Raw genomic sequence first — 14,313 nt, 5'->3', positions numbered from 1 at the left:
CCAGACCCGTCGAAGCACCACCGTAGGTAGGGCACCAGCAGACAGTGTCTACCCCTGTCTACCCCTGTCTGGAAGGATGACCCCAAGCGATCCGACCGCTTTGCCTGAGCCTATCTGGGCACCTCCCCCGCGAACTCCCCATGCCACCCCACCCCAGTCTCACCCCTTTCCGGGCGCTGCTCATCTCCAGGACCCAACAACCACGCCTCCACCAGAGGGGAACACAAGTGGCCCGCAGGAGGACAGAGGCAAGGAGCTGGCTGGCTACCTGGCAACAGTCCCCAGGTGGAGGGAGTGTAGGTGTCCAAAGCTGACCTGTGGGTTAGCAGTCCCTGAGGCCCTTTCAAAGATTACACTGAGGAAGGCCGAGGGCGGGCAAGGGAGGAGCCAGCTCAACCATTCATTGAAGAGACACTCTTTGCATAGATTATCTATTTCATTGGAAAGGTCGCCATAAGCAAGAAAGGCCCACCAGTACCAGAGCCTCCTCCAAAGAGAAATGCATATCCTCCTACCCAAGTCGTCTACCTGTTCTTGGCCTCATTCTTAGAGACAAATCTGCCTTAGAGCAAAGCAGGTGACAGCCCATTGAGGAAGCATTTCCTGCAACATGTCTGTTCTCCCACAAGTCTCTCAGAAAGAATGGCAGGAATCTCTAGATTCATTGCTGTGCCTGAAGATAGAGGTAGCTCTTCATAAAAAAAGTGCTGCAGGCCTGCAGATTTGGCTCAGTAATTAGGCGTTGAGTTGGTGGTACATAACTTCAGTCCCGACTCAAAAGCAGTGGCAGGCGGATATCTTAAGTTCTCGGCCACCCTGGTCTACAGATAGACTTCTAGGACAGCCAGGGCTTCCCAAAAAAACCATATCTCAAAAAAGCAAAAACAAAAGAAAAATAACGTGTTGCCTTGCAGGGGACCAGATTCAGCTCTTCGCATCCACATGGTCGCTTACAATCATCTGTAGCTTCCGAAACTGTATACAGAGGTCTGTGTTGTATGATGGTCGGGATGAAAATGCTGACGTGTTTGAACACCTCGCCCCAGTCTGGGGGTACTGTTTGGGAAGGTTAAGGAAGTGACGTCTTTGCTGGAAGAAGTATATCACTAGGAGCAAGGTTTGCAATTTTACAGCCCAGTACCACTTCCTGTTTTTTCTTTTTCCCTTCCTCTTCCCTTCCTCCAGTATAGTCAGGGAAGTAAGAGGCCAGCCCAAGGGTGACTCATCTCTCTGTACACAGGCTCTCAACTGAGCGCCCCTCAGCTCACAATGCAGCCTCTCCTTCCTCTTACCTTCCTCCATCCCTTCACTAGCTACCGCGTCTGAAGCCTGTGATCGTCTTCATGTCTAGAGTCAGGAGCTCTAGATTCCATGGAGCTGTCCAAAGAGGAAGGTTCAGATTGTCTCCCAAACCCCAGTTAACCCAGCTGCAATATGCAGCTGAATTCTCCCAGGGAGACCAGGACCAAGCAGCTCCTGGACTGAGGTAACTCACTGTCTCCCAGCACCTTCTGGGTTTCTCTTAGGTTTTCACCATCACAAAGGAGATGGCACTGGTTAGTTCTTATCAATTTGACACAAGCTAGTCACTTGGAATGAGGAGATGCCACCATCAGATGCCTGTGGTGAAGTCTGTGTGCCATTTTCTTGATTAATAATTGGTGTGGAGTACCCAGCCCACTGCGGGCAGTGCCACCCCTAGGCAAAGTGGTCCTGAGCTGCGTAAGAAAAGTCACGGAGAGGAGAGGTTGTGCAGAGCCTGGCCCAAAAAGGAAGCCTGCCAGTCCTCTGTGGTTGAGCTGCCCAGCCAAATCAAGAGCAGGGGCTTCATGCTCAACACAGGACACTGAGTTGCCCTCTTGCCGGAGATGTTAGTAAGCAGAGGTTGGAGGTAGGACTCAAAGGGGCAAATACGACACAAACCGGGCAGTACATGGAAGCAGGTAGACAAAGAGACCTTAGAAGCCTTGCAGGCACTTCTTCCCAACAAAGACAGAGAATACAAAGGAAATACGGGAAAACTTTCATTGCTGATGAAGTCTGTTCTTGGAGTAGAATAGTTATCTTTTAGAAAGTGAGGCAGGCCAACTCTAAAGGCGGAAGCTCCCAGAAGGTAGCTATGTAGGGGCACCCACAAGCCCTGCAGGGCCCTGTCCCAGTGTCTGTCCAATCACTGCTGTCTCCAGGGGCTTGAATCCCACATTGTCCAGAGGGATCCCGAAGGCCAGTAACTTTGCCTCATATGTACGCAGTAGGTCATTGTGGGCCTGAAAGGAGAGAGAAATGTCAGGGAGGAAAGGAGTCCACATGCTATGGCCCACCCAGAGGTGGCCTCCACCCCATGAAAGCTGGGGTAGGAGACCTGGGACAAGCATTTGTCCAAGGTTCTTGTGTGCTAGCAATGCTGATGACTTCATGACATTAACTCAAATCCCTTACAGTAAGGACTCAGAACTGAGAGTGGGCAGACTCCTGGCTCTTTAGCAAGTAATTCCCAGTGAGGGTCTCAGTCCCTTTCCTGCCAAGGTGGAATGGCATCTGTTCCGTGCCTCCAGAGACCTCAATACCCTCCACCTCCCCAGTGACGCTGAAGAGGCTACATATAGCCCTGGACCTCAGACATGGTGCTGTTGGGGCCAACAAAGACAAGCGACTTCCTCGTGAAGAGGGGGTTCCCTGCTAATCAGGTTCTGATATTTGGAATTTCATTTTTATTTATGTCTAGGAAAAGACTCCACCATATAGCCCAGGCTGGCTAGAACTTGACATTTCTCCTAGAACAGTTTAGCACTCAAAAATCTCACTGCTTCAAGGGAAAGTCAGTTTTCTTCATGCAGAAACCACATTCTCGGGCAGGTCCCTTGACCAGGAGTAGCTGGCCGACACAAAATGAACTCCATCTGTGTGTGTGTGTGTGTGTGTGTGTGTGTACTTTTTCTTGTGTTTGTTTTGTTTTGGCATTTGTTTGTCTTATTGGTCTTTTTTTTCATTTTTATGTGTTTTACATATTGCTTTTGTATTTGAAAGAGAGAAAGTATAAAGTTGAGTGGGTAGGACGCAAGGGGTTTGGGAGTAGTTGGGGAAAGAAAGGAAAAAGATCAGAATATATTGTATGAAATTTTTTTATATACCAACATGACTTGTAATTTTTTTTTGACTCTTTACACAGGGTCTCCATTAATGTCCTGGAATTTGCTATATAGACCAGGCTGGCCTATAATTTACCAAGATCCACCTGTCTCTGCCTCCCGAGTGCCACCAGGAGTTGGGCATTAAAAGGTGTGCCACCACACCCAGCTCAAAAAAAGCATGTCTAGTACTTTTATTACTATATATATGTGGGGGGGGGGATACGTATGGGAAGGTACACCTATGTGCAGATGCCCAAAAAGGCCAGAAGAGAAAGTTAGATTCCTTGGAGCGGAAGTTACAGGCAGCTGTGAGCTAACCACGCGGATGCTGAGAACTAGACTCCAGTGTCCTTAACCACTCAACCATCTTTCCAAACTCCAAAAGCCACTTTTTGTTTGTTTGGTTTTCTTTTTTTTTTTTTTTTGTTTTGTTTTGTTTTTCCAGACAGGGTTTCTCTCTGTAGCCCTGGCTGTCTGGAACTTGCTCTGTAGACCAGAATGGCTTCAAACTCAGAGCTCTGCACCTGCCTCTGCCTCCCAAGTGCTGTGATAAAGGTGTATACTACCATGGCCTGGCTAAAATGCACACTTTTTTTTAATTGGGAAGATTTCACTAGGTGGTTGTAAAGACTTGACTATGTTTTATTCATTTGTCTGAGACAGGGACTCACTTTGTAGCCTTTTTCATGTTCCTCCTGCCTCAGCACCCCTAAGTGCTAGGATTATAGGTGTTGATGAACAGAATGAAATGAGACTGCTTGGAGGCTGTGAACCTCACAGCAAATGATCAAAAGGGTCACTAGCTAGGATTCAGTGCACACCTTTAATCTCTGCACTCAGATCTCTGTGAGTTCCAGGCCAGCCAGGGTTATATAGTGGGGCTGTGTCTCAAACAAAAACAAAAAGGTTCATTATCCTTACTGCAGTTTAGTAAAGAGACTAATCCCTGGAATACAGAGAAAAATGTAAAGAAGGATGGGTTCCAGAGAGAACTTGAGGCTGAGCGCTGGTTACCAGACACCCCAGGTTCAGACACCAGGTCAGACAAAAGTCAAGGATCTCCCCAGCTCCCGAGAGCAGCACACACACAGAAGACAGCCCTGACTGTGCTCAGCTGGGGGACAGGTGTGAGAAGGAAAGCTCTAGCCTGGCCTCTAGGGAGGGCTGGGAAGCAGTAACAAACACTTCTATTACTACTATCTATGCAGAGGGTTAATTGTTTGTTTGATTGTATGTCTTATGTTTTGTTTTTTTTTTTTTGTTGTTGTTGTTGTTTGTTTGTTTTGAGACAGGGTTTCTCTGTGTAGCCGTGACTGTCCTGGAACTCAGATATCTGCCTGCCTCTGCCTCCAGAGTGCAGGGGAAAAGGCGTGCACCACCACTGTCCAGCCAAACAAATATGTTTAAAAACTAAAATCAGATGACGTGAATGTCCTCATAAGGCCCTAAACAACTGAACAGGGATACCATGCCTTCCCCATAGAATTAAGCCACTTGTGGGGTGGCTGCTCTTGTTAAATCCTTGGCAAGACAGTGGACAAAGCACGGCAGGACAGTCCACTTAGGGACCATCTGGAGTCTGTGCATACACACTAGCACAGAAGGGTGTGGAGCTGTTCTAGACTCTGAAGGAGTCTGAAAGGCTGAGAGCTGAACTGCAGCGGGCACTCTCTGGAGAGCAGAGACTTCCCAACCGACTCAGAGGTCAGGTGAGCAAAGGAGGGTGAGGGAAAAACAGATCTGAACACGGTAGGAGACAGAGTCCTAAGTGTGTGCTTGGCAAGACTATAAGCAACGCCAGGACAAGGTCACTCTCAGGCCCTAAGGCTATGAGGGCACACCACTTGGGGATTAGCACACCCACCTCCTGAATGAAGTGTGTAGAAGAGATGAGAGAGGTCCTTAGAGCCCTTCCCCTATGACGTTAACAAGCTGAAGCTAGATACTTGGGCGTAGCTCAATGGGAGGAGATAGCCCCGAGGGGGAAGGTGGGGCTGGGGGGGGTGAGCCATACCTTGCAGACCCGGGCCAGCTCATACTGTAAATCCTTGATGGTGGTATTCTTTGACTCTAGAACATCCTAAGGAGAGAGACAAAGGTGACTTTAATATTTGTCATCTGATAGATGTGGACAGGTGGACACTAGTCTAGGGGTTCCCTAAGGGTTGGAAAGGCTCAGGGAATAGCAGTAGAGGTCACTTCAGCCCATACATGTATCCACAGAAGTCCGTCAGCAGGAAAGGTATCCAAGGCATAAGCAAGAACAACAAGGGACAGCAGTGGTATCTTTGTATTGCCTATATTTCTACAACGAAGCCCCAGACTGCCGAGGTCAACAACAGCAGTTGATCTGTGTGTGTGTGACCTAAGACATGTGACATAGGCCAGCGGTCGATATTGGGTGCAATAAAGGACTATTGCTCTCCACCTTTTGTTTTGTTTAGTTTTTGAGACAAGGTTTCTCTGTAGCCCTGGTCGTCCTGGAACTCGCTCTGTAGGCCAGGCTGGTCTTGAAATCACAGAAATCTGCCTGCCTCTGCCTCCCAAGTGCTGTGGGATTAAAGGTGTGCACCACCACCGCCAAGCCTGTAGGGCATTTCTTAACAGTTGATGCAGAAGGGCCCCACTCACATGTGTGGTACCATCCCTGGCAGGTGATGGTACACCAGGGATGGGATAAGACAATAGATAGGACAGCCAGGGGAACAAGTCAGTAAACATCATTCCTCATGGCTTCTGTTTCAATCCCTGCTTCCAGGTCCTTCTCTGACTTCCCTTGATGATGGACTATTATGTAGAAGAGTTAAGAGTAGGCAAAAGTTTCTGTCCTGACAGCAACTCCCAAATACCCGGCAGCTGCTTCCCAAGTTACCGCACAAAGGCTTATAGTACTTATAAATGCTTGGCTTACCGGTAGCTCAGGCTTATTTCTAGCTACCTCTTATACATAAATCAACCCATAATTCTTATCTATGTTTAGCCATGTGGCTTGTTACCATTCCTTAGAATGGCATTCTCATCTGCTTCCTCTGCATCTGGTTGGTGACTCTGTGACTCTGCCTTCCTCTTCCCATAATTCTCTTAGTCTGGTGGTCTCACTGATACTTACTGCCTTGCTACCAGCCAGTCAGCATTTTATTAAACCAATACAAGTGACAAATCTTTACAGTGTACAAGCATTAATCCCAGAACTTGGGAGGCAGACACAGGTGGATCTCTGTGAATTCAAGGCCAGCCTGGTCTACAGATTGAATTCCAAAACAGCCAGGACTACACAGAGAGGCCCTGTCTCAAAAGCAAAAAGCAACAAAAACAACAAAACCCACTATCTCTTTGTCACTTCCATGAAAGGAGTAGTAGTGACCAGGAGAGGCAGAGCTAACCCACAGTTAGAGCTAAATAAACCCTGATCAGGATGGCCACAACTGAGAACCCCATGCCTCAGTTCCTTGATAGCAAAGGGAAGTGACTAGTACTTAAAGACAGCTCCTTCCTCCCCATTCCTCAGGCAGGATCGTGTTTCCCTCCATGCCTCTACTCCAGTTGACCCGCTGCAACCTGGGACAGGGCACAGCAATGTCAGGGTCCCACTGCTGCCAAGGCCAAGAAGACTAAGTAACCCACGTCACCACACACCTCTACCCATTGGACCAGGACCTACACCATAATGGCCTCAGACCTGAGTAGGCCCCAGACTTTAGTCCAACTGATTCATGATGGAAATACCATTCAGGCTGTAAAACTCAACACGTAAATAGTATCACCTGCCAAAATGAAAACAAGGACCTAATCCATCAACTCCCATAATTCTGGGAAAGTCTTTCTGGCTTCTTTAGATATGCTTTAGCTGCTTTGTTAACTAAAATATGTCAACCTAAAACATGGTTTTTGTGCTTAAAAGCTCATCCTGAGAAATTTCACTCAGTGCTACAATGGGATCCCAAACACCTAGTGCAGTCGCCAGCCAGCCAGCTAGTAAAGGCTTGCTTGCGCTCTCTCTCGCGCGCTCTCTCTCTCTCTCTCTCTCTCTCTCTCTCTCTCTCTCTCTCTCTCTCTCTCTCTCTCTCTTTTCAACACAAGGTTTCTCTGTGTAACAGCCCTGGTCATGCTGGAAATAACTTTGTAGAGCAGGTTGGCCTTGAACTGACAGAGATCCACCTGCCTCTGCCTCCTGCCTGCCTGACTGCTGGGATTAAAGGCGTGCACCACCATCGCCCAGCTAATGAAGATTTTCTATTTGCTTAAATCTGTGTCCAAGCAGTCTTCTCTGGTAGCTACCCCACAACACTACTCCTCTGTAAGTGAACTGCCCTCACTGCTGAGGATGTCACCTTGGACTCTCCTGAACCATCTTCAGTCAGACAAAAGTCCTCTCGGGTCAGCCCCTTGACAAACTCTTGGGAGTTTCTGTCTCTCTTACCCTTCACCAGTCCTGTCCCCTCACCCCTGCACTTCCCACTCAAGGTAGAGTGGGCTCTTCTGATCCAGTTTCTATGCTCGGAACCTTCCATATTTCCATTGTCATTATACTCATCAGTATATCAGTCAAGTCTTTGCAATCACCCTCAGTCTGCATCCCCCCAACTGCTGGGTACTCCCTAGGGTGGCTCAGCAAGGGGCTTCCTGCAATGCTTAATGTTGCATGCCTCTGATCACAGGGACAGGAAAGTGCAGCAAACAAAATTGCTACATAGACTGGCTTACATAAAGTTAGTCCTTTGAGCCTGAAGTCTGTAGTGAGAAACTGGCACTCAAGTTCAGCTAACCTGTGTGCTGATGGCACAGTACTTCTCAGAATAGAACCTCTCCATAAGCAGCTGCAGCTCTGCCTTTCTGCTGCAAGCACAGCACAAGCAAGAGAGAAGCCATGCACCCTCCTGCCCTAGAGGATCTGCTTTGGGGTGAATTGTAAGCCCCCTTACTGGGTCTGTTGGGGCTTCAGATACAGTTGTTCACATCCTAGAAGCATCAGTGAATCTGGGAACAAAGCACCACACCTGTCTCCAAAGGACCCTGGGAAAGACAACCATAACTACTGGGGGCCAACCACAGTCTGGAAGCTATCAGTCACATCAGCCAGCTGCTGCTCATGTCGGCCACACTCCCTCGAGCTGTGCTGCCTGCTCCTCCTATGCTCCCCTCCTCCAAACAAGGTAGGGGCAGAGAGCCCTGGCCTGCTACAGCTTAGCAAGCAGGCGACAGGTAAGACTGGAGGTTCTGTCAGAGGTTCAGCCTCCTGACTTTTCAGGTGATAGAAGTTTCTGTCCCCATGGTAGCTGAAGTGCCGCTTGTTTCATTTGTCACTGTCCCCACTAGATTTCCCAGCACAGCACTGCCACACAAATAAGTGACGCTCTCAGCTCTGTTCAGACATTACTCCCCAGGTCCTAGGAAATGGTTACAGTCCACGGCCGCTGTGCGTGACTCTCCTCATTGTCATTGCCCCAGTCCTAAGTCAGCATCCTGGGGTCCTCACAGTGGCAGAGCCTTTCCCTGTCTCAAGTAACAGAGGACCCTGAACTCATAGATTTCCAAATCAGCTTTCCCCCTCAGGTGCCCTATGTTCCATTCAGTGACTAATGTTGCAGGACAATCTTTGTCTCTACCAAGGTTACCTTCTGACTGGTTTAATAAAGCGTTGAATGGCAGGAAAAATGGGCGGGACTTCCAGGGAGATAGAGAGGAATTGGGGGGTGCATAGCGGGGGAGAGAATCTGAGAGGTGGAATTCGCCAGCCAAACACAGAGGAAGTGGGACACACAGTTCTGAGCAGAGGTAATGAGATACGTGGTAGAACATAGATTAATATAAATGGGTTAATTTAAGTTATAAGAGCTAGTTGGAAACAAGCCTATATAGTTATAATTTTCCTTAGTTATGATAAAGTAGATACCAATATTGTAACTGTAATTCTTTTTTTTTTTTTTTTTTTTTTTTTTAGACAGGGTTTCTCTGTAGCTTTGGAGCCTGGCTTGGAACTAGCTCTTGTAGACCAGGCTGGTCTCGAACTCACAGAGATCCACCTGCCTCTGCCTACCGAATGCTGGGATTAAAGGCGTGTGCCACCACCACCCAGTGTAACTGTAATTCTTGCTTGATACCTGTTTTGTTATATGTAATTTTACTATGTTAATGTTAAAACCTTCCTTTTCATTTAAATAGGAAAGGGAAGGTGATGTGAGATTTCCCTCTGTATGCTGTGAATACCATTGGTTAATAAAGAAATTGTCTTGGGCCTGTGCAGGGAATAGATGTAGGTGGGGAAAACTAAACTGAATGCTGGGAGGAAGGAGGAGGAGAGAGAGAGAAGCCATGTAGCCCTGCCAGACACAGATACTGGAACTTTTCCCGGTAAGCCACAGCCACGTGGCAATACACAGATTAATAGAAATGGGTTAAATTAATATCTAAGAGTTAGCCAATAAGAAGCTAGAGCTAGCCGGGCGGTGGTGGCGCACGCCTTTAATCCCAGCACTCAGGAGGCAGAGGCAGGCGGATCTCTGTGAGTTCGAGGCCAGCCTGGTCTACAAGAGCTAGTTCCAGGACAGGAACCAAAAGCTATGGAGAAACCCTGTCTCGAAAATCAAAAAAAAAAAAAAAAAAAAGAAGCTAGAGCTAATGAGCCAATCAGTGATTTAAATAGTATGGTTTTTGTGTGATTATTTTTGGGTCTGAGCTGCAGGGCAGCCGGGAAACAAGTGGTCTCCTCTTGTAACAAGGCAAAGCTTTCATAATTAATAAGAAGTCTCCACATCATTATTTGGGAGCTGGCAGTCCAAAGAAAGTCCAACTATAAACTAAGGCTTGGCACACTCTGAGCCACAGCAAAACAGGAACACCAGAGATTCAGGTTAGGGTTAGTGAGGGACTGGGACAGCTTAAGAGAGACCACAAAGCTGGGTGTGATATATATACTCTGAATGCCAACATTCGTGAGGCAGAGAAAGGTGATCTCTATGCACTTGTTCCTGTCTCCAAAAAAGATAGGTAGGGGGTAGGGGACAAAACTGCAAGAGGACAGTTCCAGTGCACAGAGGCCTGCAGCACATGCACTGTTCTCAAGAGGACAGTTCCAGTGCCCAGAGACCTGCAGCACACGCGTTGTTCTCGATGCAAAAACCATGGCAGCCCCTGACTGAACTGAGGAGTCTCTGTGCTACTCAATAGGGCAAAGAGCAAGACTGAAGGGCTCACCACAAAAAAACAAACACCATGCGTGCTTCAAGAGCCATCAGCACCTACCTCAAGTTTGCGGGACACAAGTGTTAGTGCTGCAGGATCCAAGTTGGAGGCTGCCAGCACCTCGTTGAACTGCACCTCCCTCTTCTCCACAGCAGCATTCAGTGCCTGCAGTTTACGCTCCAACAGCAGGTTCTTGAAGCCTGTCTTTTGCTGCACCTCCTGGATGGCTGCAGTGAACTTACGATAGAGCTCATCTCTCTCCTGCTGCACCTGGGGACAATGAGACTGGAGTGAGTAACAAGGACCTTTACCATGAGATATTTCCTCAGGTAGAAACCACTTCCCACCCTGCCCTAAGTGTGCTGCTTCTGTAGAAGGGTCACTTTTACTATTGCCACACCCATGGCACATGGGCATTTGGTATCCACACTGTCTGCACTATACCCTATGTGCACAGAATGAAAAATCTGTAGCTCAGCACATAGCAGAAGGTAAGAGCGGGGAGTCAGCATTACCACTATCTCAGTTAGGGTTACTATTGCTGTGATGAAACACCATCACCAAGCAACTTGGGGAGGAAAGGGTTTATTTGGCTCATACTTCTCCACTGTAATCCATCATGGAAGGAAGTCAGGACAGGAGCTAAAGCAGGGCAGGATCTGGAGGCAGGAACTGATGCAGAGGCTGTGGAGGAGGGCTGCTTACTGGCTTGCTCAGCCTGCTTTCATATAGAACCCAGGATCTTCAGCACAGAAACAGCATCACATACAATGGGCTGGGCCCTCCCCAAACAATCATTAAGAAAATGCTTGCCAGGTGATGGTGGCGCACACCTTTAATCCCAGAATTTGGGAGGCAGAGGCAGGTGGATCTCTGTGAGTCTGAGACCAGCCTGGTCTATAGGGAAAGTTTCAGGATGGCCAGAGAAGCTTTGCCTTGAGAAACCACCCCTCTCCCCGAAAAGAAGAAAAGCTGCAGTACAACAAGGTGGTATTTCATTCCTAACAGCAAGAGGCTGTCACATATCTAGAGAGCAGGAAAGAGTCACCCAAATGTTTAGATGAGTGGCCTGGGAATTCAGGTTAAAGAGTGTTTGTTTTTGTTTCTTATCAAGTGATAAGATGCAACTATTAATTAATTAATTTTGAGACAGAGTATCCTCATGTAGTCCAGGGTGACATTGAACTATGGACTTAGTTTATAGTTGTGTTCCACACTTGGCTTACCCCATGGTTTCTTTTTTTTATTGGTATATTTTGTAGAAGGCCCCAAATCTCAGAGAACCAGGATTCCTGGTGGCCTATCAGTTTGTGGAGGAGGCGTGGTCCCTGTGATTCCATCTGTGTTGTACATTTTTAGTACTACTATTATTGCCTATTCACTGTAAAGAAACCATGGAGAGCCAGGCGGTGGTGGCGCACGCCTTTAATCCCAGCACTTGGGAGGCAGAGGTAAGTGGATCTCTGAGTTTGAGCCCAGCCTGATCTACAGATCAAGTTCCAGAACAGTCAGGCTACACAGAAAAACTCGGCTCAGACAACAAAAACAAACAAACAAAAAGTCGTGTGCAAACACACCTATAATTCCAGCTATTCAGGAGGCTAAATTAGGAGATGCCAGATCCCAGGAGTTTACGACCAGGCTGAATGAAACAGTGAGACCCTATTTCCAAACAAACAAACAACAGAAGTGCAGATTAGGAGCGGGGAGGAGGGTGCATCTCGCTCACCCCAGTCCAGAGCCCGGCCACGCAACCCGCCTGCTCACCTTGATGAACCTCTGCTCCAGCACCTCATGCTCCCACTGCAGGTCTTTCAGCTCTTTCTCAACAACCTTTAAACGTGCCTTTGTGCACTGCAGGGAAATCAGGGAGTAGGGGACATAAAATACTTAGGATTCACAGACACTCACATACCACAGACTCCTGGAGACAGCAAGATCAGAAAAAAAACCATCAGGCACAACTGGCTGGAAGACTCCAGCAGCTGGGCCCCACTCAAGCTATGAGTGGAATGTGTGGAAAACGAGGGTCCGTCTACAACAGTGCCTGCCTACTTATAGCTCCAGAGGAGCTCAAGAAAGAGAAAGTCCAGCATCACCATGTCTCCCTTTTTTGCACTAAGGATGAGTCCTGCTCACAAGGACCTCAAGAAGACATTCCCTCCCACGCTTTCCCTCTTGGGCCCGCAGGGAGGGAAAGGATTCAGAGGAGGGGAAAGAATTCAGTAGGAAACTCACAATCAGGATGTGCTTGTCCCTTTCATAGCTCCCAATTCTCCTCTGCATCTCGTTCATCTCATCCTTCGCTTTCTGCAGAGGGTCTGCCAGCCGCCTGTTCTGCATAGATACCTCCGCCATCTCCCTCTCCAGGTGTTCTTCTTTCTTCCGCATGTCCTCCATCTGCTCCTGTTAGCACAGTGCACATACAGGGGCTTGGCCTGGGAGCACTGGCCAAATGCCCTCCATTTTATTATGAGTGTTTGACATGCGTGTGAGCATGGGTGTGCATGCCACAGTACACTCGCGGAGGCAGGAGGACAGTGTGCATGCAACAGTACACTCGCGGAGGCAGGAGGACAGTGTGCATGCCACAGTACACTCGTGGAGGCAGGAGGACAGCTTTCAGGGGCTAATTCTCTCCTTCCGCTATGGTTCCAGGGCTATAGCTCGGGACGTCAGGTTTGCAGGGGAAGCACTTTCACCCCCGACCCACCTCACTGACACTTTTTGTTTTTCTAAGACAATGTCTCCCTAACCAGCCTAGGCTGGCTTTGTCCTGCCTCTACCTCGTCAGCACTGGGATTTCAGGTTTGTGCCACCATATCCAGTGATGGATTCCCTCAAGGAAAAACTGATCCTGAGGCAGATACCTTTCATCTCAGCCCTCAGGAGGCAGAGGCAGGTGGATCTCCGAGAGTCTGAGGCCAGCCTGGTTACATGGCGAGTTCTAGGACAGCTGGAACTACTCCGTGAGGCCCTGTCACAAGCACGCTGAGGAGCAGGTCTTCTTTTATGGGTAAGCGGCAGCTTTGCAGTCGCAAGCTCTGCTGAATTACGTAAGAATAGAATGTCCATGCACACTGAGAGGGTGCGTTTGTTTAGACCAAAGGCAATTCTCTACTGTGGAAACCCTGCCAGTATTGACATGTCCAAAATGACCAAGCAGTGACTGATGGGATGAACTGACACCATTCTGTCAGCATTTACAATGACAACCGCCAACTGCGGCCACACGTCAGTCAATATGCAGCGCCTTCGGTAGCCCTGCCTAGGCATTTACATGTCAGAACACCTTTAATTTTATCTGAGGGTAACAGAGGGACACTCTCCAATCTTATTTTAGAAGGGAGTGTTAGATCTGGTGGGCCTGCAGACCGGGTCTGCATCCCCAGGGCCTGTCTCCCAGACCACGTCAATACCTTGAGGGAATTGATTAGGGCCAGGTTGTTCAGAGTGATGTCATTGTAGTAGTTCTTGATGTCAGTGAAGGCTTCCTCGTGGCGCTGCATCAGCGTGCTGATCTGCCCATTCTTCCTCTCCTCCACCTCGTGGATCTCAGTCTTTCTCCGCAGGTCCAGCTCATCTCTCAGCATCTTCATCTTCTTGTCGTACTTGGCCTCAATTTCTGAAAGGCAGCAGCACACATAGCAGCTTAGAAAAACAGGTGATGAATTTTTTTTTTTTTTTTAATTTTTCGAGACAGGGTTTCTCCGCAGCTTTTGGTTCCTGTCCTGGAACTAGCTCTTGTAGACCTAGACCAGGCTGGCCTCGAACTCACAGAGATCCACCTGCCTCTGCCTCCCTAGTGCTGGGATTAAAGGCGTGCGCCACCACTGCCCGGCCAGGTGACGAATTTTGATGGGACCTTGATGGGGATTGCATTGAATCTATAAATTGCCTTGGACCTAGAGGGGCTCCCAGGTGCCCAGGGCGATGTCCCCAGTTAGTTCCTGGGGCAGCTGAGGACAGGGAACCTGAAATGACCCTATCCTATAGCCAT

At 48.4% G+C, this 14,313-nt stretch overlaps 1 protein-coding gene across 5 annotated transcripts in view; it reads right to left on the bottom strand.

Moving 5' to 3' along the window:
• Window positions 1-439: 439 nt before the first annotated feature.
• Gas8 (growth arrest specific 8) overlaps window positions 440-14,313 on the bottom strand; it is a 67,067-nt gene continuing 53,193 nt past the window's right edge. For 2 of the 5 annotated variants that reach the window (XM_050165217.1, XM_050165216.1), the window contains exons 2-7: window positions 13,733-13,938; window positions 12,552-12,719; window positions 12,081-12,167; window positions 10,374-10,583; window positions 5,146-5,211; window positions 440-2,267 (exon numbers count right to left, since the gene is read on the bottom strand). In XM_050165217.1, the coding sequence (XP_050021174.1) occupies window positions 2,118-2,267; window positions 5,146-5,211; window positions 10,374-10,583; window positions 12,081-12,167; window positions 12,552-12,719; window positions 13,733-13,912 (861 nt within the window). In that variant the 5' untranslated portion in view covers window positions 13,913-13,938 and the 3' untranslated portion in view covers window positions 440-2,117. Of the gene's footprint in view, window positions 2,268-5,145; window positions 5,212-10,373; window positions 10,584-11,890; window positions 11,976-12,080; window positions 12,168-12,551; window positions 12,720-13,732; window positions 13,939-14,313 lie in introns of those variants that run through there. The other 3 variants (XR_007595865.1, XM_050165213.1, XM_050165214.1) reach the window with 3 other exon arrangements.

The sequence above is a fragment of the Alexandromys fortis genome, unplaced genomic scaffold (genome assembly GCF_014885135.2).
Source record: "Alexandromys fortis isolate MF-2015 unplaced genomic scaffold, M_Fortis_MF-2015_v1.1 scaffold_165, whole genome shotgun sequence".
NCBI classification, from domain to species: domain Eukaryota; kingdom Metazoa; phylum Chordata; class Mammalia; order Rodentia; family Cricetidae; genus Alexandromys; species Alexandromys fortis.
Note: the sequence above shows the minus strand (reverse complement) of the source record. Positions and strands in the feature narration are given on the sequence as shown.